Source organism: Oryctolagus cuniculus, chromosome 4, assembly GCF_964237555.1.
Source record: "Oryctolagus cuniculus chromosome 4, mOryCun1.1, whole genome shotgun sequence".
NCBI lineage: Eukaryota > Metazoa > Chordata > Mammalia > Lagomorpha > Leporidae > Oryctolagus > Oryctolagus cuniculus.
In genome coordinates this window covers 89,262,686-89,282,771 of record NC_091435.1, presented here as the reverse complement: position 1 = coordinate 89,282,771, position 20,086 = coordinate 89,262,686, and the positions used below count along the sequence as shown (strand labels likewise).

At 39.1% G+C, this 20,086-nt stretch overlaps 1 protein-coding gene across 1 annotated transcript; it reads right to left on the bottom strand.

The window, feature by feature from the left end:
- Window positions 1-558: 558 nt before the first annotated feature.
- Window positions 559-15,998, bottom strand: CLDN1 (claudin 1; the record flags this gene model as incomplete). The annotated part of the gene is given in 4 exon segments (NM_001089316.1): window positions 559-672; window positions 2,684-2,768; window positions 6,128-6,292; window positions 15,787-15,998. Coding segments are annotated over 4 exon segments (576 nt in total), but the record flags the coding sequence as incomplete, so codon positions are not given.
- Between the last annotated feature and the right edge of the window lie 4,088 nt (window positions 15,999-20,086).

Genomic DNA, 20,086 nt, shown 5'->3' with positions numbered 1-20,086 from the left:
ATGAAGAACTCAAAGAATAATACTTAGTAAAGTGGGTAAGGTCTTATGACAAAGAAACTAAAAACTGATGAAGAAGGGATGATATCCGACCTCCTATATATGTTATATAGAGAGAAATAAGGGAAGTAATAACATTCTTATTTAATCAACATATAATTAAATGTATTTTTCTAAAGATTTTTAGTATGCTAGTGCCAATATAATGAAGATAAGATCTTTTTACTGTCTTTTTAATAGAAAAACATGTATATATACATATCTATATATATCTATGGAGTACTCCCCATTTGAGTTTGATTACTCAGTGAGAAGCAGTAATACAAATGGAAGGGTTTCCTTCCAGTACTGCAGAAAGATTAAGCCATTTCTAGCAATGGGCAGCCTTAAAAATATTTTTCTAATACCACAGTTCATATTATAATAGTCAAAAGTCTCAGTTAGCGTTAATGTCAATGATGGTATTTCAATGTTCATTTTACGTTCCAACAAGATAACTCCATTCACTTCTGTCACACGTAGTCTTTCCCACTAGAAGGTGTAGGTTTTGGATAGGGCCTTGGTGTTGGGTAAGAGGTGGTTTTCCGAGGACAAGAACAGCAAAGTAGGGCACCTCCCAGAAGGCAGAGAGAAGCAGCAGCCCAGCCAGTGAAAAGAGCCTGACCGAATTCATACCTAAAAAGAAAAGACAATGTATTTGTTAGTCAATCATTGAAAACTTTTGTAACATCAATATTATAATATTTGTTCCACTGAAAATAAACCTCCATGGTCCCTTGGGGAACTGTTTACAGTTTGTGAACACATACCACAAGGATGTTTACTTCGCAAGTATTGACAATTTGCAATAATAGATCAGGCAATACCAGGATAGTACAAAAATATTTGCAAAGACTTCTCCATGTGTAGGAGACATGTAAAGCATGCTGCTATCAGAAGTGGATTTTGGACCATGTTTCCTAGGCCTAAGAATAACAAGCCATGCGATCACCCAGTAGTAATCAGATTCCACCAAGAAAATGCTAAAATACGGTGGAGAATATTAGAGTTTTTACTAGTTGATTCTAGGCATCTGTATAAACTGAAATACAAAATTTATGGTTTTGTAAGAAGTACTTCTGAGCAGCCCATGGACAACCCTGGCTTGTTGATCCATGTGGATGTATTAAACTAGATTCTTGGGGTGCTGAGATTTTATTGATTGTGACCAGAGTGTCAAAAAGAGATGGATCTGAAAGTTTAAAGGACCTGGCTTGAATTCTTTTTTTTTTTAATTTTTTTTATTTATTTTTATTTTTTGACAGGCAGAGTGGACAGTGAGAGAGAGAGACAGAGAGAAAGGTCTTCTTTTGCTGTTGGTTCACCCTCCAATGGCCGCAGTGGCCGGCGCACTGTGGCCAGCACACCACGCTGATCTGATGGCAGGAGCCAGGTACTTCTCCTGGTCTCCCATGGGGTGCAGGGCCCAAGGACTTGGGCCATCCTCCACTGCACTCCCTGGCCACAGCAGAGAGCTGGCCTGGAAGAGGGGCAACCGGGACAGAATCCGGCGCCCCGACCGGGACTAGAACCCGGTGTGCCGGCGCTGCAAGGCGGAGGATTAGCCTAGTGAGCAGTGGCGCCAGCGGTTCTGGCTTGAATTCTAAATGCCAACTCTCAACTGCTGCAAATCTGGGATGGCAACTTCACCTTTGAACCCCAGTTTCTTTTTCTCTCAAAACAGGATAATCCTACCTACCTTCCTGGGCTGCTTACAGGATCACTTATCAATAACAAGTTCACAGCCATAGCAATTTATAAAGTCCTTTCATATGCATTTCTGGAATTATTAGTCTGGTAAAATTTTAGCCTATTGACCTCCAGCAGTTTCTGTCCTACATGATAAATCTTATGGGACAGGTTCCAATACAATCATTGCAGTATGTGTTCTATATGTGAGTGTTTATATAAAACGAAGCACATCTTATCTCTCCAAACACTGAGAGGTTTTTCATTCATTCATCGTAGCACATACAAACAATAATTACATCTCAACAGCCCAACTCTGAATATAGTTATTAGGCTTTAAAGAAGTGAAGATGGTGAGATGAAGAGCTTTGTCACTGATCAAAGAATGTAGTTACATGAGAGCCAAGAATCAGACCTTTAACTTGCACAACCTGCAATGTTAAGAAAGATGACCTTTGTAAAGTCAACTTCATAGTTGTAGTGCAACATAAAATTTCAAAATGGCATCTTAATACACTGAAAAACAATGCATCATCATTTTATATGTAGAAATTAACTTAGACACAGATGTTATTCATGAAATTCTACAGTAGTGTACTATATTTTCAATCAGTTATAAACTACATTAGTTACAAATAATAGATTAGGTGTTATACTGGGGGAGTATACTTTAAAATGAAAATTCAAATAGACCCATATCTTTATTAATATAAAATAAGTATAGGGACAGTATAGAGCCTGAAGTTTTTCTACTTTAAAGGGCATTTTGTCAGTACAGGCTGTTAAAGTAATTATCAAACTCATTTTTAATGTGAGTCACAGGTCATTTAAGTTGTTTGCAAGTTTGACATAAAATTCTTGAAAGCAAATCTGAGAAACTATGGTACCAGCAGGACTCTGCAGAATATAAAAAGGGTATTTTCTCAGAGAATAAACTCTGATGCTTGAATAGCATTACCTTGAATTGACAGGGGTCAAAGGGTCATAGAATTCTTGAACAATTCTGTTGCCATACCATGCTGTGGCAACTAAAGTAGCCAGACCTACAGAAATTGAAAACAAAAACAGTTAGTCACTATGCAACACTGGTCATAAGTATATAGTCAATTAAGCCTATTAACATTCATAAGAAGAAAATGTCATCGATAGTGCTGTCATTTTTATTTTAGTACTCGGGACATTGAAGATTCAGCTATGTTTTATTCTAAGTATTCTCTTAAGACATACAAATATACTAAGTTGGAGTTAGGCATAGTTTATCCTATTCATGACTTCTTTCTCATTTATAGTTCAAGGTCACTGGAGCAAGAAATGCTTTTTTGGGAAATGATTCAGCAGGTCTATATTGTTCAAAATCTTCTTGAAAGATTCATTAGTGTGATAAACCACTTCTGATGAACTAATTGTTCTTATTATGATATAGGTGCTTGCAAAGCATAAGATGAATAACTTTTTACACTCTTCCTGGTCAAACTCAAAAGTTACATTTCTGTAGTATCAAAGGAAAACAAGTAGCTGGTAAGGAGAATAGGATCTGTCTTGGAATGGACGAGAGCACTTATATTCCCATGGTTTTACCTGTGAAGCCAACATCTAGTATAGGTATTGCTTTGAGATTTGCTAAAGGTGCCACATTGGATCAATTTATACAACACAGTTTCAATTTCCCATTATGTTTTACATACCAGAGCACAAGAGAAACCACTTAGTCAAATAATTCGTTCCATTATTTATTGGAAATATAAAATTCCCAAGATGTTCTTATCCAAAGGAAATAATTGTCAAAAGATACACAATTTTAGTTTTAATGGGTATAAGGTCATGATATGTATTGCTCAAGAAGGCAACTACAGTTAATAATTCATTTCTGAAAATTCTGAGAATGTATGTAGTGCCCTCACTCCAAAAACAATAATTATCTGAGATAATGTGTATGTTAATTAGTTAGATTTTGTCATTCTGTATATATAAATATAGCTCAAGTATGTTGTACACAATTAATATGTACAGTTTTGTCCATTTAAAATATAAATTAAAATACCAAAGTACTTCTTTTATAGTAATTCTAAGAATTCATCAATAGAGACAGATTTAATGCTTCAGTGCTACTCCCTCTTCTCTCCAAAAAAGTGGTGCAACATAATTGCCTCTAATTCACAGGAAGTATTACTGCCTTGGACTACTCAAATAGACCGCATGAAGTCTCAAACTTACGACCCTTACTTTCAAAGATGTTTCTGAGACTGAACTGGAAATGACAAAGTTATTGGTTGGAGTTGCAAGAAGGCAAATAAAGGAAGAGTGCAATACAGTCAATTTATTAATAGACTTTGATATAAAATTACATTGTTGGGAAAAATGCTAATCATGCTTTTTCAAATGGAAGCTAATTTGTCTTTGGATAAAATGAACAACTGGACACTTTAACCACATCTTTACTAAAGCTGGACACTCTACCTTCATTAACCTTCATGGTTAGAACCTAATGCAATCCTAGAGCAAATGAACCTATAAGTCTTCTGTCAGAATAAATAAATAAATAATAAGAGAAAGGTCAATTCTAGTTCTTCCTAGTAGTGAATTTATATCACTGGTGCCATTTTCAAAAACAATAAACTAATATATATTAAATCTAATATATGTACATTATATAATGTTCATATATATTAAATCTAATATATGTACATTATATATACATATATAATGTTCATATATTAAATATAATATATAAATATATAATATATAATGTTCATATATATTAAATCTAATATATGCACATTATATAAATAATGTACATATATCAAATATACATGCATATTATTTATATAATTAATTTATATAATGTACATATATTAAATACATATGTACATATATTAAATATATGCATGTATATTTGATATATTAAATATATAAAATATAATAAATAGTATTATTCATCATGTTTATATTATATACGTATTATTTATATGATATATTTATTATTTATATAATACATAAATAACATATATATTGAATATATGTTAAATATAAAAATAGTATTGTTTATTATATTTATATTATATATGTATTGTTCATATATTTATTATTTATATAATGTATAAATAATATATTCATATGATAGATTATATTCATATTATTTATTATATATTATAATAAATAGTATATGTGGTAGTCTATTCCTAGGCCTATATTCTATATGCCATCTATATATGTATATATTTATGAGAATCTCAAAAATGTTGATGGAAATATGTATTTAATTCCATTTCCACTAACTTTGTGATATCCTCTCACAACCTATAATATTTAAAATAAGATACAATATAAAATTTTGAAATTGTGTTGTCCATTTTTGGCTCTTATTTTCCCAAAGGACACATAATCAAACTTATCAATCAACACTTGAAATAAAAAAACATGTACATATTTATTTTCCATGAGAAATACAACCTCAGTGTTTTATCAATGTTTTCTTGATGTGTTTCAGGGCTGCTTTCTTTTCCAACTCATTAAACCTGATTTCCTACCATTTCAACATTCCGCCTCCCCTCCAATTAGCCTTTTCCTCAGTGATCCCTCGGCACATCCTGTTTTTTCTGAAATTGGGTCTGCCCACTTGGAATGCTACCCTAAGTTTTCTTCAACAATCCCAGTTCCATCTGTCACTCACAGATGTGTATAATTTACAAATACTTTATATTTTCATTAACTAATCCCATCTCCTTCTCACAGTTTCTTTGGAACACTCTAGAATATTTTTGAATTTCATAGAAATGTTCCTCAGTGTTTGTTATTCAGCAAGCATCTCTATTCATCAAGGAAGCTGATTCTAACAAACCACTGATAGTTGTAACCTCAATGAACAGACCTCACTGCTGTGAGCATCTCCATTTTCATTTGGTTCTTCTTTGAGCACATAACAGTTGACTGGATTTTAGATTTCAAAAAGATTGAAATAAATCCAAGTGTAATGAATTCAACATAGTCTAAGGAAAATGAGATTTTTTTTTTTTTTGACAGGCAGAGTGGACAGTGAGAGAGAGACAGAGAGAAAGGTCTTCTTTTGCTGTTGGTTCACCCTCCAATGGCCGCTGCGGCCAGCACACCGCGCTGATCCGATGGCAGGAGCCAGGTACTTCTCCTGGTCTCCCATGGGGTGCAGGGCCCAAGCACTTGGGCCATCCTCCACTGCACTCCCTGGCCACAGCAGAGAGCTGGCCTGGAAGAGGGGCAACCGGGACAGAATCCGGTGCCCCGACCGGGACTAGAACCCGGTGTGCAGGCGCTGCAAGGCGGAGGATTAGCCTAGTGAGCCGCAGCGCCGGCCGGAAAATGAGATTTTAATTTTGAAACATACCACAGAGAGATCAGTAAGGTGAAAGGGGAGGCAGGCCTCTCTTACCTGAAATAAGAAATATCACACCCCCAATGACAGCCATCCGCATCTTTTGCTCCTCATCATCTTCCATGCACTTCATAAACTTCATTCCAACAGTGGCCACAAAGATTGCTATCAGTCCCAGCAGGATGCCAATCACCATCAAGGCACGGGTTGCTTGCAAAGTACCTAGTAGAAAACATTTTAGAACTTGTTAAAATATTCTTAGACCAATAACAGAAGAGCAATTGAGGCCCAATCACATTTCAATGCTTAATGGAAGAAAGAAACCTGAATCTGCTTTTTGATAACCTGAAAATTTGGTCATTTTAATCATATCTTGACCAAAGCCATAGATACTCTCCCTCCATTAACTTCCATGGTTACATCCTCATATCATGCCAGAGTAAACTTCTCTATAGAAGAAAAAGTCTAATTTTGGATTCTAACAGTCAAGAGACCCCAGTTCTAGTAGTTTTCCTGATGGTAACCAACACAGGATATTCTCCAGAAACACAAACACCCGGGCTAGGTAACAAATGAAGCCCACCAACTCTAACAATTAATGTTTTCTACATTAAATTTAAAATCAACTGAGAAGGTAGTTAATGATACAATAGAATTAGTTTAGCTCAAGTAATACACATTTAATCATTACTAATGGATATTTAAATTCTGAAATAACAAACATATACATTATTCTAATTGTTAACCATTTATAATTAAGATAGTTTGCAATACATCTTTGGTATTAGTCATTAATTTTATGTCTTAATTATCAAGCTTCACAAAGGCAGGGTGAATATGGCAGACAAGTGAATTTTTTGTAGATTATGATGACTGGATGAGCAACATTTGTGTCATCAGTCACTTGTGGAAAGAAATATGAAAGCCATTTTTGGAAAATAGATAGCCAATGAAAATTACATTGGAACATAGCAGTTGATTCATATTCAGAAGCATGGTTAGTTTTAAAAATAATTTAAATTTCCATATAGAAGATGGCATACATTATCATAGCATTTCTCAGGAGTCCACTAATTTTTCTAATTTCCTGTTATTGTCTTTGGTGTTCAAATTCATAATCAAATTGACAGGGTCACATTTGAGATTATGCCAGCATATTTCATAATGAGTCAAATTGTGGCACCATGATTGAAACATATGGCCACAGGCATTGAAACATGAGCTTAAGCTGTGCCAGTTAGAAGACGCTGTTTAAATGTTAGATGTATTTCCTCCTTTAATCAAAAAATCACTCACTCATCAATAGAATTAATAAGTGACAGGTATTTTTGCTTACATGCATATTATCTACATTTGAACAGTTATGCTGTGTTGGTAGGAGCCACGTGGTATTCTGTGGAGCCACATTTCTGCCAGGTGAAATATGCATGATGATATGTTTCTTCAGGGGATTAGAATGACTGACTCCTTCTCTGTCAACAGTGACTGGGAGGATGGAAAGGTTTTGTGTCACCATAGCTAACGCAGACCTGATATCTTATTCAGTATTTTTTTTTAAAGATTTATTTTATTTATTTGAAAGACAGTTACAGAAAGATGAAGAGACAGAGAGAGAGAGAGGTCTTTCAACCACTGGTTCACTCCCCAGATGGCCGCAATGGCCGGAGCTATGTCGATCCAAAGCCAGGAGCCAGGAGCTTCTTCTGGGTCCCCCACATGGGTGCAGGGGCCCAAAGACTTAGGCCATCTTCTACTGCTTTCCCAGGCCATAGCAGAGAGCTGGATCAGAAGAGGAACAGCCAGGACTAGAATCCATGCCCATATGGGATGCCGGCGCTTCAGGCCAGGGCTTTAACCCCCTGCGCCACAGTGCTGGCCCCCTTATTCAGTCTTAATATCTTCAGGAATAAGAATTTAGGTTACTTGGGCCGGTGCCATGGTGCAATAGGTTAATCCTCCACCTGCGGAGCTGGCATCCCATATGGGCACGGGTTCTGGTCCCGGCTGCCCCTCTTCCAATCTGGCTCTCTGCTATGGCCTGGGAGGGCAGTGGAAGATAGCCTGGGTGCTTGGGCCCTTGCACCTGCGTGGGAGACCAGGAAGAAGCTCCTAGCTCTTGGCTTCGGATAGGCACAGCTCTGGCCGTGGTGGCCATTTGGGGAGTGAACCAACGGAAGGAAGACCTTTCTCTTTGTCTCTCCCTCCCACTGTCTGTAACTCTGCCTCTCAAATAAATAAAATAAAATCTTATAAAAAAACTTAGGTTATCAATCAGAATTAAAATTAAAAATTTCTAAAAAATATTAAAAGTCACTGTTATTGATATTTTCATCCTTCCTATAGCCAATCTGTGATTAAACCATAGTCATTTTTCTAAGAAGTATACAAAGTATTTTTACAGTATTTGAGATACAGTTCAGAAATCAAAATAAATTTAACTTGATTTCATTAAAAACAAAAAGGTCACTGCCATCTCCCCTCACATTTCTAACTCTTCATAAGAATCTGTAGGTGTCCATGCATACCACCCACACACTTATCTTGTGATTCCAGGTAGAGGAAATGCTGGGTCAAAATACAAGTCCCATGTACCACAGATAAACCAGGAACTTAAGTTTTCACCAGATTATTATAAATCATTTTCTTTGGAATCACAAACCATACTGTGGTATGAAGAGGAAAGTACCAAGGATTCCATGGTGAAGGTGTGTCCTTCCTTCCCATTCATTACCAGTTTTTGCAAAGACAAGCATGACTTAGCTGAAAATTTTAAAACAAAGTACTAAACTCCTATATACAACAGAGATTCCAGATTAGGTCCCAAGATTGCACTTACAGAAGGAAATCATTTTAAGCTAAGAAATGCTGAAAGAGGAGAGGTAACACAGCAACACAGTAACAGATCCTTGGGTCTGGAGATGATGATGATGGTTCCACTTTGCCTGAGATCATCCTAGCTTTAAAATTAAAAGTCCCATGTCCTAAGATATCCCTTAAATACTGGGTAAACTGGGAGAGCTTGTTACCTTTCTGAAGGATGATAGGATATGAAAAGTGAAATGAGATTTAATAAGGTGGGGAGAAGGCATGTATTATGCAAACTTTTGCAAAGAAGGGTAAGTGGCAGGAAGTTTATTCTAAGTATAATCAGAAGTCATGCAGGGTCTTAAGCAAGTAGTGACATTTTTACCCCCAGTATGGAGATCCACGCAATTAGAAAACACTATTCTTATGACAGCCCTTCAAATATGGAGAGCTTCCTATGTCTTTCAGCCATCTCCACCTTGTTTTCTCATAAACATTCAGTTTTCCAACCTTCTATTAATGATTTTTAATGTTTTCTCTCATCTTTGTCCAAGTTTTTTATTGTGTACAAGGCCCCAAACTTGACCTAGTTTTTATAATAATCAGACCAATCTGTCCTTCAAGTAAGAACAGCAGGCCACTAGTCCAGCCGGTCTGAGTACTTATCACAGGGCACTCTGCATGAGGAGTCTGCTGGGCATCAAATTCACAAGTCAACCCTCTGTAAAACCACTGCTCTCCCAGGCCATGAGCATACATGTGTAGACCACTCCCAGGCTTCACGTGCCCCACCTAGAATGATCTAATATAATCATTTTTAATCTCCAACATTTTTTTCTTTATGTTCTCAAAGAAAATACATTTGTTTCATATCATATCCATTTTTCAACTTCTTTTACACAGTTTCTAAGGATAAGGGACACACATTCTGTTTCATAATAATCCCACTATGCTTCTTTTCCTAATAGAATCATGCATTATTTACACAATATACAAAATAATGGAGAAAATAGGAATAAGTACTTAAGAATCACATGAACCATAGAGAGCAAAGGAATCATGTTTCATTTTAACAATAGGATAAAGCAGTAGTATAAGAATGCTGTTTTGCAAAGCAATATTTTTCATCGATATCCTGGCAATGATTGACTTAGGAAATTTCTTTGTATTCTACAATATTAGATTGACACCAAACACAATATCTCACCTTGCTTTATTGGAGAATTTTGATAAATTCTTAACTATAATGGAATGTCGATAAAACATAAAGATAATAACACATATGTCTGCACACAGGAGCTCAGATTCAGAACAACATGAAAACTCACTAGCCAGTCACTGGGGATAATGAATTACAAGTCAAGGGGCCCACGCTGTGGCATAGCAAGTAAAGCCACTGCCTGCAGTGATGGCATCCCATATGGGTTCCAATTCAAATCCTGGCTGCTCCATTTATGTTCCAGCTCTCTGCTTTGGCCTGAGAAAGCAGTAGAAGATGGCCCAAGTCCTTGGGCCCCTGCACCCTCGTGGGAAGACCCAAAGGAAGCTCCTGGCTCCTGGCTTTGGTTGGCACAGATTCACCCATTGTGGCCAACTGGGGAGTGAACTAGCAGATGGAAGACTCCTCTCTCTCTGCCTCTCCTCTCTCTTTTTAACTTTGACTTTCCAATAAATAAATAAATATTTTAAAAAGGTAAATTACAAGTCAAAGCAAACAACTGTGTTACAAGTTATGAGGATTTTATGTGCAGATCAAATCTAAATTTCACAGTTTTAAGCTGGAAGTGGATGAAAATAATCAAATTGAGACCTTTCAAGTTAGGGATCTAAAATATATAATTGTGAGCTCCTGTATGACTTGAGCCAGATATTTATTCATTTCATTATCCAAAACAGTAAGTAGAATACTTGGCAACTTACATGGGTATTCAACCTATGTTCAATGAGTTTAAATTAGAACATATCTTCATCCATTAGACATAGAACTGATACAATAAGTAAAAACACTTAATTTCTTGTATTTAGTTCAATATTTGAAATAATACTGAGAAAATTTCCGTGGATTTTATGGAGAGGCTACAATCTCACTATATGAAGTCAGACTTTAATTAGGCTATTAAAAGTTAAAAACTCATGTGCTCAATTCGGCAGCACATATACTAAAAACTCATGTAGAGAGGACAAATGTGTACTTTTTGCTTAATTTAATAAACTTTTATATTAGTTCCCATTATGAAGCCACACTCCCTTCCATGGGAGAACAAGGGACAGTTTGGAGAAGTTGGAAGAGATGTTTGAAAGGCATTAAATGCAATATTTTGAATCAGAGAGACAAAGTATTATGCTTGCACCATTAAGTATGAACTATACTGATTGGAGCTCAGAACTAGGAGCAAAGTATTCCTTTCCTGGCCCCTTAAATTATCAGATATAACCACAATATTATAATCACTGACTAAAGTTGTCTGTGGAGAATTTGGTTAGCAAACATTCAAAAAGCTACACTATTGTTTCTCATCATTATTCAGCAGTAAACAGAGAAGGCAACCTTTTAATTATACTTAGCTAGACCAATAATCTTGAGATTAAAGACCCCCTAAGGAGTTCTCACCATTTTCAACCTGAAAGTATAATTAAAAAAATACTTACAAAGATCTCTACTTATAAGACAAGAAATAAGTTGAGCGTTACTGATCTAGTGTAGTTAAGTTAATCAACACAAGTGTGGAAAGGCAAGCATGGACAAGCGTGTGGAACTTTTTTCCTAAATCTTCAAATTCTTGCTACATAAGCAGCAGAACCTCCTGTAAATAACTGACATTATTTAGGCTGTTTACAAGTTTCACTACCATAATATTACCCTATGTGCTTTATGCCACCAACAAAATAGACTTCATTCATGACTCCATCCTCACACAGTCCCTCTTTATATCAGCAGTTGCTTCATAACTTGGATGACTAGAACACAAAATCTCTCTTCTCCTTCTAGTTAGATGAGATCATCACAGACTGTCACTGAACTGTACTTCCAAAGAGTTTCCACTTTTTAGATTTTTCACTTTTACTAAACATTAGAGTTTCACAACAGTCCTCATTGATGGTATTTCTATTTTATCGGAGCATGAGCTGTCGTGACCTCAGAACATAAACCCTGAAAAATTGGTCTGGGATAAGTCAGCACTGACAATTTTTCAGGATATCCTGAGACGTTTTGATATCTGGTGTGTGTGTGTGTGTGTTTCTTAGAAAATGTGCTACAGGATTAAAATTATGCTCCTGTATTACCCCCATGACACTTAATCATCGCTCCAATCAAGGAGAGCTGAGCTATGTCACTGTTTTTTTCCCTTTCTATCACTGAAGTTAGTGGTAAAGAATGGTGGCACCAGAAGAAACATTAGAAATTAGCTTAGCTACATCCACAGGAGCAAGAATAGGCCCTTTTCACGTTTGTTTAAGGGACGAGTGAACCTTGGATTCATTTCACCATTCCTTCTACCTTGTCTATTTTATATGTGGAGAAATAATTTGAGCCAAGGAATATCAAGGAGGTCACTTTATATATATGGATACTGGTGCAAGACCATGATAAAAAGTGAGAACTTCTGATCTCAAAGTTTGACTTTTGTTTCAACTTCCATCATTCCAACAGATGAATTAATTCTTGAAACAGATATGAGCATCAATGGCCCTCTGACTACCCCTGGTGTAGCAGGCATAACACAGTCTGGAGAAGCATGAGTGGGTGCCCTGTTGCCCTCCTCTCTGTCTGCTTCAAAGACTGTCCAAGTCAGTGATTTTGTCTCTGATTGAGCCTGACATCATGGTGAGAGTGCTGGGAAATCTCACGACAACCAGTACTCATTAAACACACCTACACACATGTGGATTCATGCAGAGCAAGTTAAACAGGCCAGAGGAGCTTATAAACAAATTACAGAATCTCAGGGTTAGATGAGACTAAGAGAGTCTAGCCTAACCTCCCATTTGTCTGGTGCTTGGATCTTCCCCACAGCATTCCTACAAAATGCTTACTTATTCTTTGGTTGCACACCTCCCACCATGCAGCCTTCAGGGGAGTCCAATCTTCATATAGTTCTAGTTATTGAAGTCACGCAAGAAGAAGCAATCAAGCAATAAAACACAAGTTGGTAGAAACTAATTTCCCCAAAGTTCAATACTTGGATCAAAACAAAACAAAATACACAGGTTAGTCAAGAAAAGTGTACTTCATGAAAACACTCCTGTGGATATTACAACTTTCAGCTGTAGGATCCATTAATGTCAACAAACATCATAAACTGGACAGAATTGAAACCATCTCACTCATTGTAAAACCACAACACACAGTGTAATGTTTGTTTCTTCATGGAATTTCTCAGTTATATTTTCATCAACTGTTGGCAAGAACTACCCAAAAGGAGCCATGGTGTATCTAATTTCCTATACTGCCTACAGTCTTCATTATATATGGTGTAAGCATTGTGTACCTCTTTAGATACCTTCTAAAGGCCATGTGATTTCTACAATTGGCATCAGTTAAAGCAGGGAAATAGGGATTTTAATGTGTCCAGTGCTAAAACCTTGATAAATTCCTGCATCTAGACTCTCAGATGCCAAATAGTTTCCACTGGCAAAGAGAGTAAAGTATAATTTCAGGAAACCTATGGACCAGCTTTTCATCTAAAAGCATTTTATGAAACTCAATTTTTTATGAGGTACATTACTTATAGACACAGAGATGATTCTTTTCATCTCTCTATGTCACAGAACTATACCAAAACCAGCCAATGAATCATCACCAGATGTCTACATCTGGTGGGCGTCAATATCACTTCCCAGGTGGAGAAACAGAGACAGAGTTTCTTAGCTCCAGCCAAAGGCATCCAGTGAGTCATCGGTAGGTTAGAAGAGAGAACCTGTGAGTCAAGTTTCCCTCCTCTGGGAATTGGTTTTTCGAGAAAGGCCTCAGTCTCACCTTGGATAAACTATGGCTTCAACCAAAACCAAAAGCAAAATCTTGTTTGCATTAACACAAAATAAAACAGGAAGGAATTCTCTAAAATTGTGTGTTAATACATTTCTCAAAGGTATTAACTTTTTCATGGGGGAAATTTAATGAGTATTTTCCAACTACTCACTTAGAAGGTATAATTATAACTCAGGAGGTCAACAAGCATCCCTTAATGATTGACCTTTTAGATTAGTCTTGCTATAAAGTAGTTCTAACATGAGAACCTTGAAAAGTTACAATGACAACACTCAAAACCATCATACAACCTGACCAAATTCTACAGGTGTTCAAGTTACTAAAGTGGATTTGGAATGTATTTAATAACTATTCGGCTTTTCACATGCACTGTCAGTAGTCATCCCTGGCCAGGAGGTGGACAAAGCAAACGCAGTAGATATGAGTAGTGCCAGCGCTTCCCACACTGGGCACACAATGGGGCAGATGCAGTCTTGTTTATTTAGGAGAAGACTAAGGAAGCTTTTCTTCAAGGTGATAAGTGAGAATGAGGCAGTTTTCTGACATGATACTGAAACCTTTTATCTAAAACAGGGGAGTCATCCAATATCTTCATATTGAACATCCTTAGAAATATTCCTCTCCACATAATTCTTTCCAGCTTGACCAATGGCAGACACCTATCACACAGAAATTCCCACACCACAGGTGCGAATGTGGAGAGCCCCCTCTTCTCATCGCCTCTCTTTTCCAGCTGATCTGGGCCTTCGCCAACTCTGTCTTCTTGACTCCATTTTCCTTAAGACCTATTTTACTTCCCTTCATGTTATTTGGGGAGGTTACAAAACAATTTTGCTTGATAATCTTTTCAATGTGTCATTAACCTTCCCTTTTGGAAATAAACTTTCTGCCTCTTCTGAGGACCCAGGTTCCAAAGTAAATCTCTAGAAGCTTCATCAGAGAGTCTTGGAAGGGACTTTCCTGGAATTACTGTATCTTAAAACAAAAAAAAAAGAAGTAAATAGAGGAAGAAAGAAAGAGAGAGAGAGAGAGAGAGAGAGAGAGAGAAAGAAAGAAAGAGAGAGAGAGAGGCCACCACAAACGTGGTAGAAGACACTGACTGAGATGGAACCTATGATGTGGGAATCTGACTTTTATTGTGAAAAGTTAGGGTGGGTGTTTGGTGCAGGTGTTAAGATGCTGCTTTGAACACCTGCATTTCCTATCTGAGTGCTTGGGTTTGAGTCTTGGCTCCCTTCTCAATTCCAGTATTTTGCTAATGTGCACCCTGGGAGGCAGCAGATGGTGGTTCAAATATTGGGTCTCTACCACCCATGTAGGAGACCTGGGTGGAGTTCTGAGTTCCTAGCTTCCCCTGGGTCCAGCCCTAACTGTTGAGTGAATTAACAGATGGAAGATTCTTTCTCCTCTTTCTCCCCCCTCCCTTTGAAAGACTTAAATATTTTTTCTAAGAAGCCATAGTAAAGATTTATTGAAAATATATCTTATTTAATAATTTTGGATTATCTATTTAACTTTACGCACTTGGAAGAATTACCAAGTATACAATTTTTATGCCTGAACCCTACCAATCAATCCTCAAGATATGCAGAATCTTACAAGAACCAGAAGAAGAATAAGCTGTCAAGTTCAAACCTGGTCTTCAATATCCCAATTTCCACCCACCCTCACGGGAATTTAAAATAAAATTCTGCCTAGAGGGGAGAAAAGTTTTACCAGCGAGTCAGAGGCGAAACTGCAGCTTAGGCTGGGTGTCTGCTTTTCCCAAGCCAAGGTACTCTTCACTTCCTCATGACAAAACACATGATCAGAAGACTTGGATCAACTAAAAACTGATAACAAGGTTGTCACAAAACAGAATAAATGGCCAGTAGGGGTTGGGGACTCTGGGCAGCGGTTGTGGGTTGGGGGATGCACTCACTGTTGAGATTCAGCAAAGAGTCGAAGACTTTGCACTGGATCTGCCCGGTGCTCTGCGACACACAAGACATCCAAAGCCCCTCGTAGATGGCTTGGGCGGTCACGATGCTGTCGCCGGCATAGGAGTAAATCTTCCATTGAGGCAGGGCGGTGCTGACGATGGAGCCGATCCAACCCAGGAAGGCCAGGATGAAGCCCAACAGCTGCAGACCCGCGTTGGCCATGGCTCGCTCTGGCGCCCGCGCTGGCTCAGGGTTGGCAGGTGTAGAAGGCGGAGAGTTTGCAGGTGCGCACTTGGGGCTCCCAGAGGTAGCTGGGCCGAGCCTAGGAAGTTACTGCGTGGAGGTCTACTCGTTGCGCCGCCGCTGGGGAGGCTTTGGGTAGGAGTCCAGATCCGCGTCTTGCTTGGCGCTGGAGTTGAAACGCGAGAAGTTGTCGTTGCTCCCAGGGTCGGGGACTGAAACGCAGAACCGCTGGGCGCTGCAATTTAAAGCAAGCAGCTTCGTTCCGGCCGCAGCCAGTCAGCGCCCCCTGGCGGTTTCACGGTGGCCCACATGGAGGGCGGCGGGGCGCGCAGGTGTCTGAGGCAGCCAGGAGTCCCTGGAGGGAATGTTCTAGGTGTTGTGAGGACCACCCCTGAAGAGGACCAGGCACCAGGAATGCTGCTGGGCCGCTGCTTCCTAATCTCTTCTCACTCTTGGCAGGCTTCTCGGGCTGTTCATTCATTTACTCGACATTTACCCCCAAAATACTATGTACTAGTATGCAAACAATAAAAATTCATCGAGGGGAAAAATGGAGTCCTCAAGAGCTTCTATTTCTCTGTTTTGCTTTCTCCGGTTTCCCTTTTTAATTTTTTCCCCTGGATCTTATTAAAAATAATTGCTGTCTAACTGCATCCTTCCCACACACATTTCCTCTTCCTTGTTCAACTGCCTGCCATTTCTCCTGTGCTGCTGCTCTACCATTTCAAGGTCTTCCCAACGTGAGGGTCTTTAGAGATCTTTGCACGTTCTATAGAAGGAACTTGAGATCCAAAGAGGAAACGTGTTTTCCATAGAATCACACAGCAAGCTGGTAGTGTGCACAGTTCTTGCCTCACTCTGCCTTCTACTCCCTGAAGTACCACTCTTAAATCAATTCTATCATCTGTTATGGGCCATTTGAAAATGGAGGCAGCTCAGTCCACCACACACCCACACACACCCACACACACACACCCACACACACCCCAATCTTCACCACAGCAGTCTGTCTTACAGCAGCACTTCATTAGCAGAGGGACCCAGCCAGCATCCCAGTCCTGCTCTAGGCTGTTGCATTAATGGATTATCGAATGTCATTCATCCAAGGTGAGTGCATCAGAACAATCTCTCTGCAGTGCCAGGAGGACAGGGCTGGGATTTAGGAAGTTTGGGTTCTGGCTCTGACTTTTACAGTCGCTGTCTGTGCCGCCCCCTCATGTTTTGGTCTAGTTGAGCCTTTAGTTTCCCTTATGGATCTCTCAAAGCTTTCCTCCTCATAGTTATTCAGAAGTGGTGCTGTGGTTGGGAACAATTACAATGTTTTCCCAACTGTTTCTTGTGTGTGGTGTAAGTGTGGTGGGAGGAGAAGTTTCTATGGTTTTAGTAAAAACGGAAGCATTTAGGAGGCAGAAACAAGCATACAAAGAGGAAAACAAGATGTGCTCATATATATTATGGGAGCTACAAGTGTGTGGCAAGGAAGGAATAGTAAAAGTGTTCAGAGTGGGAATCAGAGGAGTGACAAAACATCTACCACCCTCACCTCCACCTGCCTATCTCCAGATGCCTTTTGTGAAGGCTTAAGGCTAAATGACTGGTCTGCATGGGGTGGTGGGGGATGGGGTGGGATGGGGAGGAATGAAGAGGATAAGATAGGAGCTGGGTGAAGAGATTTGATTTTGAGTAAGCAAGGTTAGCATAAGTGAGTGCCGGCCTTCTGTCAGCTTCCTCAGACCCCACAAAAGCTCTAAGTAAGCTCTGTAGTGCAAGCCATGTCCATGCTGCAGCTCCAGCATCGGGACCTATAGTCAGGACTAGTTTCTGGGTTCAGGTGGATGTTCTGGGAGTGTGAATGAAGCCTGTCAGTGTGGATGAAGGAGTACCAGCTGCAGTTGACCTTACTGATTTCCCAGATCAGAGGAGGTGTTCTGAGCTGGCTACAGGACTACATGAGTATGATGTGATACACATGATCATAACTTTTTTATTTTTTGTTTAATCTTTTCAGAATTAAAACTATTTTTCCAAGCTGAGATTTGATTCCAGTAAACATTCTATCACACATGTCTTTTTAATCCGCATCAGGATTGTTTCTATCAACCTAGAGTTGGCAGGGGATTAGAGGAATGGATTCTGTGGTCAGCAGGGCCCTGTGTTTTTGTTTTTGTATTCCTGGTCTGTGTGAGGCTGATGACTTCATCACCCACAGATCTGTCTGCAAGGCTGAAGTGAGTGCCGTTGGCTTCACTGTGACCCAGGTCCATCTCTGGCATCCTAATCTTGTCTAGTTTTCTGTCCTTAGTCTCAGGCTGGAGTCCAGGTGAGATAATGGCTTAGCAGAGATCCAGCAACTCAGAAGAAAACAAACACAGACCTGGAGCACAAATAATAAGGTCAGTTCTGTGATGGAGAACATTCTAGAAAGACTGACAATGGTGGTAAGTGTCCGAGTCTGTTAAGTAGGGAAATTTACTATGTATCCTCAAATTAATTACTTTCTTTTTTTGCCTCAGTTTCCCTACCAGTAGAAGTTAGAGGTTGACTTCTGAAAGTCCACCCAAGTCTAAAGCTGTATGACTCCAATAGTAGCTGACAATTATGTATTTTTTTCTGTCATTTTGAGAGGCAAAAAGAGGGAGAGAGACAAAGACAGAGTGCTCCCATCCACAGGTTCACTCCCTGAATGCCTGCAATGACCAGGGATGGACTGGTTCAGAATCTAGGAGGTAGGAAGTCTCACAAGTGGGTGGCAGGAACCTTAGTACTTGAGCCATCACCGCTGCCTCTCAAGGCATGCATTAACAGAAAGCTGAAACCAGGAGCAGAGTATGGAACCTAAGTGCTCTAATACTGGGTAAAGAGAACCCAACTGGTGCCTCAACTGCTGGCCTACATGCCTACTCCGGCTAGGTTTTTCTATGTTATCTCTGTGTGAAAGAGAGACACATTATGTGTTTCCAACTCCAGGCAGTGGTGAGAGGTTCCACTCTGTGATGTCCCTCTCAGTCTCTGTTGTAACACACAGAAATTGTGGGCCTTGGGTATCCACAGTCATGTGAGGAGAGAGGTATTGTGGAAGCAGCAAATAGCCCACTGGTTGACCTCATGTGCGTAAATGACTGATGTGTGGACTTAGCCATGACCCTGAAACCAGTAATAAGTAGAAGAGATTTACAAACAGATGGAATAAAGGTGATACTAAAGGCAGAAGTGAGTGTAGTGAGATGAATTCTCAAGAGAGATTCTCAGAAATGGTTAATGAGAGTAACAATACCTCTGGTGTGTTAATTTTCAACTTAGTGATGATCCATGTTAATGGTGACTTTTTCAGGGCTTCCCAGGTAATGAAAACAGGACGGACAAATGTGTTACTCAGTATACAATATGCTGTGTAATTATTTAGAGCTTGAAAAATTTATCAGAGTATGAATGTGTAGCATGCAAATACCATTGGTGGATTCCTTTTTTTAAAAAAAATATTTTATTCATGTTTTTGAAAGACAGAGTTACAGAGTGTGGGGGGGAGACACAAAGAGAGAGGGAGAGACAAAGAGATATTCCATCTGCTGGTCCACACCCCAAAGACCACAATAGCTGGGGTTGGGCCAGGCTGAAGTCAGGAGCCAGGAACTTCTCCTGGGTCTCCCACATGGGTGCAGCGGCCCAAGCACTTGGGCCAGTCTCCAATGCTGTCCCAGGAACACTAGCAAAGAGCTGGATCACAAGTTGAGCAGCTGGGACTCCAACCAGAGGCCTTATGCAACGCTGACATCACAGACAGTTGCTATGCCACAACACCAACCCTCATTGATGCACTCCTGCCATAACTTCTTAAAACAGTGAGTGTGGGAGGGAGGGAGTGTAGAGTGGGAAGAGTCTCTATGTTCCAGATTTGTATTTATGAAATGCATGAAGCTTGTATTATCTTTAATAAAAGATTTATGAAAAAAGAATAAAATCCTGACATTTGCAACAAAATGGATGCAACTGGAGATCATTATGGTATGTAAGATAAGCCAGATCCAGAAAGCAAATATCATGTTTCTCTTATTCATG